Source organism: Ammospiza caudacuta, chromosome 3 (assembly GCF_027887145.1).
Source record: "Ammospiza caudacuta isolate bAmmCau1 chromosome 3, bAmmCau1.pri, whole genome shotgun sequence".
Taxonomy (NCBI): domain Eukaryota; kingdom Metazoa; phylum Chordata; class Aves; order Passeriformes; family Passerellidae; genus Ammospiza; species Ammospiza caudacuta.
Window position 1 is genome coordinate 22,705,153 of NC_080595.1, and position 14,778 is coordinate 22,719,930.

The 14,778-nt window shown below is 37.0% G+C and overlaps 1 protein-coding gene across 6 annotated transcripts in view; it reads left to right on the forward strand.

Moving 5' to 3' along the window:
* Positions 1-14,778, forward strand: part of EPRS1 (glutamyl-prolyl-tRNA synthetase 1) — a 37,514-nt gene that overhangs the window by 591 nt on the left and 22,145 nt on the right. For all 6 annotated transcript variants that reach the window (XM_058800705.1, XM_058800707.1, XM_058800710.1 and 3 more), the window contains exons 2-12: positions 1,769-1,853; positions 6,276-6,375; positions 8,193-8,349; positions 9,085-9,224; positions 9,873-9,973; positions 11,249-11,375; positions 11,575-11,767; positions 12,146-12,317; positions 12,836-13,069; positions 14,097-14,181; positions 14,517-14,576. In XM_058800705.1, coding sequence (XP_058656688.1) covers positions 1,769-1,853; positions 6,276-6,375; positions 8,193-8,349; positions 9,085-9,224; positions 9,873-9,973; positions 11,249-11,375; positions 11,575-11,767; positions 12,146-12,317; positions 12,836-13,069; positions 14,097-14,181; positions 14,517-14,576 — 1,454 coding nt within the window. The remainder of the gene's footprint in view (positions 1-1,768; positions 1,854-6,275; positions 6,376-8,192; positions 8,350-9,084; positions 9,225-9,872; positions 9,974-11,248; positions 11,376-11,574; positions 11,768-12,145; positions 12,318-12,835; positions 13,070-14,096; positions 14,182-14,516; positions 14,577-14,778) is intronic.

Below are 14,778 nucleotides of genomic sequence, written 5' to 3' on the forward strand. Positions count from 1 at the left end.
TCGAGGTTATTTTGCCTTTAAAAATGTGAGAACCTCCTTCATTGCACTTCCACCCATCTGGAAACGATCTTTTGTATGTGTTCCATAAAATTTCTCTATTTCGTTGTAGCTGTTCAAAATAAATTTTCTTCCTATTCTTCATCGTAGTTTATTGATTTATTTTTCTTGCTGTTACTCCCAAATGGATTTCAGAGTTGAATACAACTTGCATGATTACTGATTCAAGGTATAAAAGCATGTATGTTTTAAATAACATTTCTCCTAAGACTTGTTTATACTGATTTGCCAAAAAAGAAAATGATGCAATATGAATTATGATTAACATCAGGTTTAGGGGCTTTGGATACTTATTTTGTTTGACAGCTGGTGTGTGGCACTGGAGGTTAATTTCAGGAGATTGCATGATTGTGTCAGAAATGTTACATATTGCAGATGAAACATTTATATCAAGGAGACAAGCACGCTCATCCCTATTCATACTCTTCATTGTGTCTGCCGTGCAAGAAAAATGTAGTAGTTTTTAATGTCATCAGTATTAATTACATAGCTTGGTGCACGTAATACTTGTTATTTTCAAAGCATTTCCATGCATGTTATTAAAATACTTACGTGTCTTACTAACGTATTGCATAAGGGATGTCACCCTGAATTTCACAGATGGATAGCTGAGGAATGAGAAGAAGAACCTTGACTTACTCTTAATGCCACAAGAAGGGTTTTTAGCTGAGCAGAGGTGAGAACTAGGGAATTCCTAGCTCCAGTGGTTTGTATTTAGGCCAGTGTATTTATAGCTTCTAGTATCGTCTGCCTTGGTAGCTGGAGCATTGTTCAGGGGAAGGTAAAGTGCACAGCATGCTGTGGAGACTTTACAGGTTAGGTGGCTTTCCAGACCTAGAGTACAGTTCCTGTTTTTCCTGTGCAAAAGCTTGCTGCCTTTGTACGTGCCTGAGCAAAGTTAGAGAACACAAGCTCCTCTGCCTGTGCTCAGCAGATGAGCCTGGAGCAGAGCCAGTGCAGAAACGCAGCCAAGTGAGCTTGGTGCTTTGTTTGAGCTGCTGTGTCGTGCTGTGGAGCCTCGAGATCAGAGCAGGTTTGCATCAAGCCTCTTGGAATGTGGACAGAGCTGTCTTCCAGTCAATGGTGTAGCCTAAAAACTTCAGTAATTATTTTCTTTTTGCAGACCAGTTTTTACTGTCACTGGTGAACTACTTTGAAAACCTGTGTAAGCTTCCTGTGCTTTTACATGGATAAAGTTTCTTGGTTTTGAATGGCTAATCTTTTCATAAACTTTAAATCAGGTTAAAAATAGTCTCATCCTTGATCTGGTATATATGAAAGTGCTGGTATGTTCAGTAATTGATCTCCTTTGATGCATGTGTTAGGGCTGGAATGGATTACATTAGTAATATTGTTCAATAATTAAGGGCTTTTTGATTACATTCTCCTCACATACTGGGGGACAGGACTAATTTTTACCATACTCTTAGGAAGCAAAAATGTATCGCCGCTGACCCTTGCTGAGCTCACTGCAGATCACTGTGTGCTGGACATTATCAATTTGAGCTGTAAGGATTGCCAAGAAGAAGCCTCTTGCATATGAGACTGAACATAGGTTGTTTTTTTTTTTGTTTCCCTGGGCATTCTCACTTGAAGGAGTCTCTTCAGTCACCTGGTCCTAGTGGATAGGAGATGTAAGTGGTTGGTTGTAACTATGAAATGTATCTCTCCTGGAAGGAAGTTCAGTATCCTTTTCTCTTGTATTTTCAAGGAGCTCTGCTGACGGTGGAGCATGTGAAGAATGATGTTGAAATTTCAGTGCAAGAAGGCAAAGAAACCATCCTCTCTGTGTCTGAGTAAGTGACTTTGCATCTCTCCTTCTACCTTTGGGTCAGCAGTTTTAAAAATCACATGGTTGTAGCATTGACAGTAACCTTTTGAGGTAGAAGGAAAAGAAAAACACCACAGTTTTATAATCACTGCATTACTGATGTCTCTAGCACAGGCAAAACATTTACAGTATATTCTGAACTAGATCTTTATGGAAAAAACTTTTTATTCACCCATGTATAATATTTATGCTGTACCGGTCACTTTACTGTTTAGGACTTTGTGTGGTGCCATGGGTTACCAACAGCAAGGCTGTTTTATATTAGAGAAGTTTGATAATATAAGATTCCTTGGGCTTGTACGTGTGTGAGGAACTGAAATTTGAATGTTTAGATGACATCATTTTAGGTTCCCTCATGTGTGTGTATAAGCAAAGGCATGATGTTATGTCAGGAAAGTGCTAATTACCTGTGTAGTGCTATTCAGTGTATCCATCTGCACACTTTAGAAAGAATATTGGAAATTTTTGTAGTATTTCACTGTCTGTCCTTCTAAAAATACTGTGCCATTGGAATGGATAACTTCAAGTTTGGGACATGACGATGGTTTTTACAGTCTGAGTAAGATCAAATGCCTATCAGAAATGCAGGACTAACACTGTTGGTTTTGGGAAGCTGCACTGTCATCTTCAATTCCATATGAGTTAAGACATGTGGATATATATCAAGAGGAGAGATCCTGCTGCCTGACATATCAGTGGAAACTCTAGCATTTAGTATCTGCAGTTAGGAGCATATTTGTACATATGAGCATTGCACTTGTAACCTAAAGTATGGTAACACCATGATGAATTTAGAATTACAGATTATAACTGTAGTTTTTGAACACCGATGTTTTTTTTTTTTGAAGACTGGGTGGAATCTATTGTTCAGAGACTTGCTGGCAAACTCTCATTTTGTGAGCTAATTCAGTAGAAGATGCTGTTAGAGCCACCAATGCATTATAGACTGGAATACCTGCTTGTCTGTAGAATGGCTATAGAAGCAACGTGTTTCATCTTGTATTGCTGTTACTGACTTGCTCTGCATAAATTAACACCAACTGAGCATTTCCATGTCTTCTAACCTTAGGTAATAAACTTGTCACTACATACATATGTTTGCAGAAAATCAAAGCACAGGAAGATTCACAGCCTTCAGTCATGGTTGTTTTACTGGTTGCAAATACTGCTTCTGTTTAAAATGTTAGACCTGAACTCACATAGGGGTCCTTGCATAATCTGATATTGCATATTGTCTTTTGCTGTGCCTGGTGATGGCACTGAATTTGTGATTTTGAATAAAAGTAAGAGAAATATGACAGGTTATATTGGGATTTAATTGGTACAGCTTTAATAATCTTCAGTGTGTGTTTTGCACATGTGGGATACAGCTTACATAACAGAAAGTTAATTGAATATTTTTTACTTGCAGGAGAAAATTTTCCCCTTAAGTAGCCTTAGTCAGGTTTGGATTTTGTTTTCCTTTGACTGTTTGGGCAGTGTATGGATATATATATATAAAAATATATGCATATATATGTGTTTATACATATATGTGCTCTTGTGACAGAATATTTTTAATATATATAATTTGCTTTAGGATAATATTTCTTTCATTAAATAATTTAGTGTTGCCATGCCTTCTTCCTACTGCATTGCAAAACCACTCATTTTGGCTGTAATGGAACTTGTCAGAAATGTAAAGCAAACACTCTTTTTCAGCACTTTGGCCCTGGGTAGATAATGTCTAGAATCACAGGCCCATCAGATAGAAATTTTGTGTGTTAGTGTCCTCTCTTCCCTTGCATTGGCTTATGTTCAAGAAGTTATTCCAGACCTCAGTATTGCATTAATTTTCCCTTGCTTGGTTGTAATAATTTTGAAAATTGATTCTCTGCCTTAAAGCCTGTTAAAAGTATATCTGCAATGTGAGAGGCATCAGCTGAACTCGTATCTCAACTAATGCTTTTGCTAAATGGATTTCATGGCATCAGTTCTGCTGAAGCATCTTGTTTGGCATGTTGTGAAAATCACTTTGGATGTTTCAGATTTTGATTTTTTTTTTTTTTTTTTTTTTAGAATCCATTAGTTCTAATGACTTCACTTGAACAAGAAAGAACATTTTATTTATGATTCTTCTATGTTTGGTTTTGCAGCTCAGTTAAAATCTGGTGACAAAATTTTTAGCTAACTAGCTGAAACTTAGCTGTCAGCCAGCTACCTAAAAGGTTTATCATTCATTTGAGATAATGAATTTTATTTGAAAGGTTATTTTTGAAGACTTAGCTTCAAAACTTCTTGCAGTAATAGCTCCTAAGCAAACTACTCTGCTTTGTGCTGATGGCTTTATGGAGAGTTTTGGTGTACCTGTGTCTTGTCAAAACAAGCTGCAGTACAGCTTTTGTGTGCTGAGCACATACACATTTCAGAGTAGTTGTTCTTCCTGGGCAGATCAAGCAAAAGCTTTTAGCAAATCAATTCAACATTGATTTATTATGGTTGGAAATAATTTGTCTTTTGGATTTTTTGTATTATGTGTTTGCTATTATTTTTTGGTCCCTTTTTTTGCATTTTGTCTTCTTGAACATTTGCCCTGATGTTTAACTATGTGGCATTTCATGTCACTCTCAATAGCTACTCTTTGCCTGTAACATTGCATTTTCCCTGTTCATTCTTCCTAACTTAGCCCTGGAGTTAGCAAGCACTGGCTGCAAAAAAATTTTTATAACTTTTTCAAAGAGGTCAATTAGTGATGTTTGGGTGGGAGTATTTTGTTTTTCCTGAAGAAAATAACTTTTAAAGCATAAGAAGATTTACTCAGAGTAACATTTTCCCTTTTCATACATGTATTCAGTTTTGCTTGAGTAATCAAGGGGTATTTGTTTTGATATGAATTAGAGAAAACAATAAAAGTGCATTTCACAGACTTTTCAAGTGAAACTGTATTGGAAATGATTTGTTTTTTTCAGTTTATAAAAGCTTCCTTAAAATCTGATAGTGGAAATTAGAATAGGATACATTTTTAATTACACAGTAGGGGATAATTTAAACACCCTACTGTGACTTTGGGTTTTAGTTACATTTTATGGATCTTCTATATATATATACTAGATCCTAGATGCTTGGAAAGCCAGCAGAATTAAAAACAAGCAAACCAAAAAACCCCTCCCAATGAACTATATTCCTTAGGTTGTACTGCAATTAGCCTAATGAGACTGGCTGGTCCATTTGTACTAAAAATGGGACACATTCTAATTGTTAATACATCAAGCACATTCTGTATAATTTTCAGAACTTTTGTTGATTTTTGCCAGCCTTGAGGGCTATCACAATTCTTTTAATTCTATAAAGGATGCAGTAGGTAAAAAAGGAAATAGAGAACAATGACAGAACAGAAGTGGAACGTTGGTTGGACAAGTTGGAGTATAGCATTCAGTCCATTAAATGGGGTAAATGTAAAAAAAAAACCGCAGGGACTCCTTTTGTTGATATCAATGCTTGTTTTAGAAGCAACTGGAGCTCTGTTTTTGCAATCTGCATCTGTGTGGGACTGTAGAGTAGAGATGAGTATTATCTGGAGAACTGATGTTTCTGGATGCATCTTTCTTCCAAAGCTCTTTAGCAAATATTAATTTGTCTTAGATGAGCTGGAAGCTACGTTTCTGACTGTACAGCTTTTTTTTATACTGTATATAATGTAGAAAAGGGACATGAAAACAAAGGAGTACTCCCTTTGGAGAGCCCTTCTTCTGCAGATCTGTTGAGAGCTTTCATAAGCAGAATGGGGGCAACAAATTCAAATTAGTCTGTGATCTGGAGAAGACTGGGTAAAAAAACAGATACAGGCAGGGAAGTTTGTTCACCAGGGGATGGATGGTTTCTGTGAAGTGTGAATTGAGTAAAGTAAGTAACAAATGAACAGGGATTTTTTTTTTCCCCTGATGCTAGCCCTTAAAACCATGATGAAGACCTCTCAATTCTGTTAATTTACTAGGAATCCTCTGCAAAGTGATCCTTCTTTTAGGAAAAGAAAACAGATATTGATTAGCTCCTTATAATCTGGAAAATCTGTAGCTTGGGTTATACTTATGAATTCTGTTAGCTGTGGAGAGAGTTTTAGTATTTGAAAGAATAATCAGTCTTATTTTCACATTTTCAGCTTAAACTAAATTCTCGCACATTTAGAAGGTTATTATTCCATCTGGTGATAGAAAAGCAAGGACTTATTTATTCCTGTGCTAGGTTTATTTTATTTTTGTTTTTCTACTCTGGTGACCTGGTACCTGTTGGCTCGCCTGGAAGTTATTTTGTGTTTGCTTTGCACATGTTTCAACTATGTACATGCAATTAAAGTTGAACTGACTGGAGGTAGTAATTTACCTTTGTCTTGCCCCTATCTTTTTTTTAGGCAAGTTTCATTTTCTGATGTGAATTCAATAGCTCGGTACCTGGCTCGAGTTGCTGCCTCTGCTGGGTTGTATGGCTCAAATCTGTTGGAACACACTGAGGTGAGAAGGAATCACAGAATCATAGCATGGTTTGGGTTGGAAAGGACCCCAAAGACCATCTATTTCCAACCCCAAAGACCATCTATTTCCCATGGGTGGGGATACTTTCCATTAGACCAGTTTGCTCAAAGCCCCATCCACCTTGGCCTTGAATCACTCTCTTGTCTCTTAGGTTTTTTTTTCCTTTTCCCTTTTTGTCTTGGCCTGTTCTGAGTTTTGGGGCAGGGGGGGATTTGGGGTTTTTTTTTGACCTTGTGTCTATTGTTCTGCATTTTACTGTTAGACTGAGGTTCCAGCTATGTGGGATGCTGAGGGGTTTGCTTTGGTAAGCTTCCTCCTTCATATAAAGAAATATAAAGCCTAAGAAAACTGTATAAAGACTAAGAAATCTGAGCTTTGGAAGGGTTGCCCTTGCCCACTCCTGCAACAGCAACTTCTAAGCAGACAGTTTGCTAATAGAAAATAATTCAAGTTGGAAGGTAAAACTTGGATTTTCCCTCCTCACTTCCCTCAGCTCTGTTGCCATCAGTTGCTGTCTTGTAACACTTCAGTGTAACACCGAGGAACACTGTATGGCATTGAAACCCTGAAGTAGCTTTTACTGTGTATGAGAGACAAAACTCTGACCCTGGTTTCCTCCTGGGTCTAGCTCAGGATAATCAATCATATGCTGAATTTTAAATTGATAACTGAAACTAGCAGACAAATTGAAATTTACTTCTCTGAAATTTGGGGAGGAACTGAAGGATTTGATTCAGGTCTTTTCTTCTTGAGGCCAGTGGTAATCACTCTTCAATCACTCTTCTGCCCTCATAGCTGGTCTCAAGGGAAGTGTTGTCTTACTACTTGGCCTGTGAGGCATTAAAAAGTTGTAAGTTATCTTGTGGCTATTTAAAATTTCTGTCCAAATCCTTTAAGTTAAGCCCAGACCTCAGCAAACACACTTTCAGGGCTGGTACAATACTTCTTTTCACTTCTGCCTCTTTCCAAAATAATACTGTGCTTGGAGAAGTGCAGGGACAGCTGCGTTTGTGGTGCACATATTTTGGCATGCAACTGCAAATGACTGAACTGAATTCTGTGGAGGTTGTAATTACATCTGTGCCTGCCACGTTGGCTTGAACGTTGGAAGGATTCCCGTTGCAGTTTGCAGAGCAGTTACACATGAAATAGGACCAGAGAAAAGACACTTAGTCTCTTGCAGGACTGAGGGATTCAGTTTATATACAGGGCTACATTATTAAATAGCCTAATTCTTAATGTTTTTTGTGTTTATGTACAAAGATAGATGGAAAAGACTTCTGCAGGAGTGGGGAGTAGGACTTGTGAAGATCAGGGGCTTGATTTCTTCAAATCTAAAAGGAGATGAGGAAGAGAAAATAGGGACTGAGGAGCAAATTATATACTAACCAGCAGCAGCACCAGGAAGGTGACCAGTAGGTCACAAATATGATGTGTAAATAGCTAAAGGAGAGTGATGATTTTTATATACTCTTGTGATAAGGGAGTACCTGAGAACTGCTTATTATTTTACCAATGGAAATAACTTCAGTGAAGTTGATGTTTTCAGCAATTTGGATTCATGCTGAAGGAAGAAATTAAATTTTATTGTTTACTATTGTTCTTGGTGAATTTTTCAGTATAATTTATTTTAAATATTCCTTCAACATATGTTATGATCTGATATATTTAATTCTAATGTTCCTGTTAATATCTTCTGTTCAGCTGTTAGATCAATTGTGTATTATTCAGTTATTTAATGAGCTTAAGTCTCATTCCATTAGTAACTTTAACTGTCTTTTGTCCCTTCAAACAAGATTGACCACTGGCTGGAGTTCAGTGCTACAAAGTTATCCACTGCCAGCCAGTTCCCTTCAGCCATCCAAGAACTCAACCACTGTCTGTCTCTACGGACCTACTTGGTGGGAAACTCTCTGAGTCTTGCAGATTTGTGTGTCTGGGCTGTACTAAAAGGTATTGGTTTATATTCTCTGTTTCACTGGCTTGCAATATCAATATTTTGATACTCAATCAATATACAACAGGAATCCCCAATTTTTCTTTTTTTTGTGGAAGCTAGTAGTGACTTCTAGCTCTATGAAGACTGTCTACTGTCATGCACACTGCTGTGACCTGTGCATCCCTAGTGATGGCAATAGTGTAGCTTAGGAAATCCTAGATTTTATTTTTTTAAATTGTTGCTACATTTGGAAATTTATGAGCTATAATCCCTAGGTGGAACTTTTTCTAATATCTTTTGTGCTAATAATTGCAAGAACATCTTTTATTACCTGTTGCCTCAATATGAAAATGTGCAACATAAAATTACATGCATTGACCTTTCTGTGACATTATCTTAGCAGAGGAAATTTCTTCAGTGTTTACTTTGAATTATTAAAAGAGGCAGATGTTACTTTGCAAAATACTCTTTAGAAGTCAAAGAAGCTTTGATGATCTGTTTTCATGGATTTGGTTTTTATTTTCTCTTAGCTCTATATCTAAAGGTGATAAGTGACAATCTACCATTCAGTATCACTTCAGTATCAATTCCACTTGAAAGTAAAAGGGAATAATTAGGATTAAAAGCTAGCAGCTTTTGGTGTTTTTTCAGTGTTGCTGCTCTTAAGAGCAATCTGAAAAGCTGCTGTTGATAAAAATAATTTTATTTTTATAGTTTAATAGTTTGAAAACTTCTTTGTTTTCTAACAGATAATGGTACGTGGCAAGAGCAGTTAGAACAGAACAAAGCTCCTGTGCATGCAAAGCGGTGGTACAGCTTCCTTGAGGTACAACGTGCTTTCCAGTCTGTAGGAGCCAAGTGGGCTGCTGGCACACCAAAGGTTAAAATGGTAAGGTTTACTCAGGTCTTCTGGAGAGAGTAGCTTTATTTCTGTGAATACACTGCAAGAATTTTTTCTTTTTAAGTTAGAGAATTAAATACTGAAAGTAAGCAGTCGTACAGTGAACTAAACTTTTGTAAACTCTTATTTACAGCTAAGGCTGTTGCTTTCAAATTTAAAAAGCCATGAGTTGTCTAGTCCAGCGTGTAGGTGGAATTGTGGAAGTATGGCCCCTCTTCTTTTAATGAGCACTGCTCTTTAGCTGTATTGTTTGCTTTTTCTAAAGACAGTTTGAGATCCTGATGGACCTGCAAAGATTGTTCTTGACTGAAAGTTGACTGAATTTGTTAATCATGTTCAGGTTAAGAACACTAAGATACAAAACCTTAACTAGAAATTGTTTTCTTCTATGGAATAAATTAGACAACTTAGTGGGACTTTTCAGTCTGGACCAGATTTGTAGACAAAATAACTTAAAACTCTAGAATTAATCTTTATTTGGAGTCCTGAGTAATGTGAAAGTTGTGAAGAGATGAATTTGGAGTCCAGTATGGCAGCTTGTAGGTTTGAAAGGAGAATTTGATACAGCAGTTGTTATCTAGAGTTTTATATCAAATTTTACAGCTAATACAATCTGTAATTATGTCTGTTTTCAAGGCAACAGAAAAAGAAAAGAAAGCAGATGTTGGGAAGTTTGTTGAACTTCCTGGCGCAGAGATGGGAAAGGTCATTGTGAGATTTCCTCCTGAAGCAAGTGGGTAAGAAACATGAATACTTTGCCAAGGATCTATTTTGTTGGGTTTTTTGGTGTTTTTTTTTGGTGTTTTTTTAGGTTTTTTTTTTTTTTTTTTTTTTTTTTTTTTTTGTGGGGATGGTAATCAGCTTATCAGACAAGGCTGTTAAACCAAATGAGTGTTTAAAGCTTTGTCTCCACTAGAGCTGTTTGTTCACTTCTCCTCGGTGCTTCATTGCGCTGTTGTCTGGACTTGGAATAGGGAGTTTAGTTGTGAGATGGTGTTGTGCAGCTCAGCAGTGGGATGAGGAGAAACAGGAGGATGGCATTTGTATGGAGAGTGGATGTGTGTGCCCTGCCAGGAGCTATGATGTGGACATGCAGTCCTTATGAATTGGGTCAAGGGACTCAGTGCTTCCCAAGGCAGCTTAGATTTGAGAAAGGAAAGATGTATGGGATAGCCTTCCTTGGGGAAGCTTGACACCAGATGTATAATGGAGGGCCAGGGGACCAGATTGTGTGGAATACCAAAGCACAAACTCCTTAAAGACCACACAGAGAAGATGTGATGAGCCAGTATAATAAACTCAATTTTCAGCCAGCTTTTCATTTTCTGTTTCTTTTTGGAGTTGCCTGATGGTCTATAAAATTTCCACTATTGCATTTGTTCATTAAACTGGCTGTTCAGCATCATGTGACTTCTGTGGTTGAGTTTCTTACTCTATTAGTCCAATATAAACTTTACTCAAATATTGTGAATTATGTATTATGTACGTGTATGTCTATAACATATTGTTCTCAGCTTATTTAGTAGTTTTTAGTGTCTTAATCCTGATGTTACTCTATTTTGTAAGAGATTTTAATTTTGTGGATTTGGGGATTTATATTTAGTTTAAATTAGTCAGTAGCTTTATAGCTTATATTAAAAAATATGCAGCAATTGGAAAATTCCACTCTTGAGAATGTGGTAGGTTCAGATTATCTGGTCGCTGCTCCTGGGTATCATCAGCAGTTGGTTTAAGTTAGTGTGTAAAAATGGAGATAATTGCAGTCCAATCTTTATATCCATAGCAACACTCTAATTTACAGTTTTAGTTATTTTTAACAGTCAACTACTAAATTTGTGGTAGAAGAAACATAATCTGTTTTCATAAACGTGTAGTATTTCAGTAAATATCCTAGGTTTGCTGTTTGTTACACTTAGGTATTGCTTTCCATTCTTTCTCCTTCCCTCACAAATAAAGAGTCTAGCTGAAGTAGTTCTAGTGTATATATATATATTTTTTGATTTCCTTTTTAGATATCTGCATATTGGTCATGCCAAAGCTGCCTTGCTAAATCAGCACTACCAAGTTAACTTCAAAGGAAAACTTATTATGAGATTTGATGACACAAATCCAGAAAAAGAGAAAGAAGACTTTGAAAAGGTATGATAAGATAGCAGAGTGATTATAGGCTGTGAAAGAATGATAAGTGCATGCCTCTCTTTTCTTTCATGCTTATTCTTATGGCTTATCCTTCCTGGACAATGGACCATTAAAAACACCACATCTTATATGAAGAGGATAAAGATGTAAGAAAACTACCTTTCCTGAATGTTACAGTGTACCTTTTCACACTTGGCAGGTTATTCTCGAAGATGTTGCCATGCTGCACATCAAGCCAGATCAATTTACATATACCTCGGATCACTTTGAAACAATAATGAAATATGCTGAGAAGCTTATTTTGGAAGGGAAGGCGTATGTGGATGATACTCCTGCAGAACAAATGAAAGCAGAGCGTGAGCAAAGAGTGGAATCTAAACACAGAAATAACTGTAAGATATTTTAAGCTTTGGTCTTGCTGTCTTATCTTTTTGATTTGGTATCAAAGCTTGATTTTTATTAACAAATATGTGTGAGATTACTAAATTGCATATCTTCAAAGTCCTTATAGGGACTTGAAAGTGTTTAGTGCTTTGCTCTACAAGGCTGGATGGATTAAGTACACATTTAGACCAGGGCAGTAAGCTTGTGTATGTATGAATTCATCACCATTCATTATCACTTAAAAAATTCACAATGTAAAATGTGTGAAAATGAATTCCAGTGTCTAAAGAGGGGATGACACTGATTTTTCTTACTGCAGTAATAAGACTTGATTCTTTATCAGCTTCATAATACCTTAGAAAATGGTGTATTTTTGTTGTTCTTAGGTGTTAATAAGAATCTACAAATGTGGGAAGAAATGAAAAAGGGAACAGAATATGGACAAACTTGTTGTCTACGAGCAAAAATAGATATGAGTAGTAATAATGGATGTATGAGGGATCCAACTCTTTATCGTTGTAAAAACCAGCCTCACCCTCGCACAGGAAGTACCTACAAGTATGTCCACTTTCTCCTTGTGTGGCCTGTAGCTTTTGCTCTTTCCAGGAATTGCATTTACAATTCCTTAGTAAATTTCTTTTAATGCTTGGAACTTGCTGGCATTTTTCAACTAGAATATGTGATGAGTCTCTTGACTTTCTGAAACTTGCACAAATTACTTTTAAAACCTGTGAGATGGCCATTATGGTCAACAGTGAATATTATTTCAGTTTTAGTCCTTATATATGTTTGGAAAAAACGTTAGTAGTGTAGGGTTATTTTTTTAGGCTTGAATATTAAGGCTGTTATCAGTTCATTTCTTGAAGGCTTTCTTCATCTTAAAATTATATTGCCCTCTGGATTTTTCTGTGGACTATTAGTTGTATATGTGTTATTTTAGTCTTGATTTGAAAGTTTTCAGGATCATAGGTTAGAAATACTTATAATGCTTGAATATAAACTGCACTGAGTTTAAATGTTTCAGTGGGAGGAAAGTGTTTTGTTCTACCCTGCTAATTAAAGATCTTTTTTGTCAGTGTTTATCCCACATACGACTTTGCCTGCCCCATTGTTGATAGTATTGAAGGTGTCACACATGCACTGAGAACAACTGAATACCATGACAGAGATGAACAATTCTACTGGATTATTGAGGCTCTGGGTATAAGGAAACCATATATATGGGAGTATAGCAGGCTAAACCTCAACAACACTGTGCTCTCCAAGAGGAAGCTCACGTGGTTTGTCAACGAAGGCCTTGTGGATGGATGGTATGTTCCATGGCTGTAGGTCAGCACTGTTCCCTAAGATTCTTGTGACTGGCACATTTATTTTTGCTTTGGGATAGTTTGAATGAATATTTAAACAATATTAAAGAATATAGATTAATTAAACTGGCTTATATATATACAATGCGTCTGTTTCCTACTCTGCAGTAGCTGTGTACATACATATTCATGGTTTGTAATAAACATGAGGCAGCTTATTTTTGGACTCTGGCTCTTGCTGTGGGTGGTATGTACATGTTTTCCACTCTTGAGTCATTGGTTGTTGTCATTGGAGTCATTCCTAAACAATGCCAGAAGAGGGGCTGGATTGAAGTGTTTCTGGTCCTGTTCATCTAGTCAAATCCATCCCACTTCTCTCCAACCTGCCCTCACCCTCCTTCTTTCTGGTAATTTTTTCAGATTGATTTGATTTCTGCAGACAGTGTTTGGTGGACTAGCTGTCTAGTTGTCAGTTGAGTTGGAAGATTCCTAGTTTATGCATGGAGCCACTTGGCTAGAGCCAAATTTATCCTTTTTTGTCCCTGCCTGTTTTTTTTCCCTAGAGGTGTAGTTGATCTTATGATGGTGTTTACCTTTCCTTCCCTGAGCCTCCCTGTTAGGTCCTCAGCAAGGTTTGATTCATGTTCCCACCAAATTCAAATGTTACATTGCAGATCAGGCCTTTTTATTTCTTACATAAGGGAAAAAAATAGAATTTTATCACTTATATAAAGAGGTAGCATTGTCACTTCTTTCCAGCAACATTTTCTGGGTGCCCTTGGAGGGGACATAATGGATAGGGACGTAACTTTTGCCTTGCTAGTTTTTGAGAGACCTAACCTTCACCATACTTTTTGTATGGATAAGAGCTCAGTCTTCTCAGTTAGGTGCTTTCACCTAGCTGGGAGCTTAGTGAGTAAAATACACGGAGACTGTGCCTTTTGTGTGTGGCAGTATTAGTAAAGTTCTTGATAAGTGCAGAATTACAGAATTCAGCGTATGGCCCTAATGGAATACCTTTTTCCACTAGGGATGACCCAAGATTTCCCACTGTCCGTGGTGTCCTGAGAAGAGGCATGACAGTTGAAGGGCTAAAACAGTTTATTGCTGCTCAGGTGGGTGTTTTCTTCTGATTCTTTGAATCTCACTCAATAAGTTTCATAAATTTTGTGAAGCTTCACTTAATGTACTTGTCACTGGGAGATTTCTGCTTTTGAAGCTTTGCTACTTTGACATCTATTGCTTCAACAATGGTAGCACCTGTGAGTAGGTGTTGGCAAAACGGACTTGCAGTTTTCTTACTTGGAGAAGGTTTATTTTGCAAGCTCAGAAACTTTTTAATGAAAACAAACCATAGAGAGTTTTCAGTTTAAAGAATTTTGTTTTAAATTAGTCTAAGAGCTAGAATATTTATATTAATGTGGCTTTGATTCGGGTTTTTTTTATCCAGGGCTCCTCTCGATCTGTTGTGAATATGGAGTGGGATAAAATCTGGTCCTTTAACAAAAAGGTATGTTCTTACTCAGATTTGATGCTACTTCTGATATCCTCTTTCTAGGATATGTAGAGAATCCAGCGTTCATTGGAGTGCTTATCACAACAAGTAGCAGTTGCAGTATGCTGCATCATTTGGCGCACTGTCAGGAAAATGGAATGTCCCCCCTTCTAACCTGAAGAAGCTCTAATCCTATTGATTCTCCTATGCCAGTACT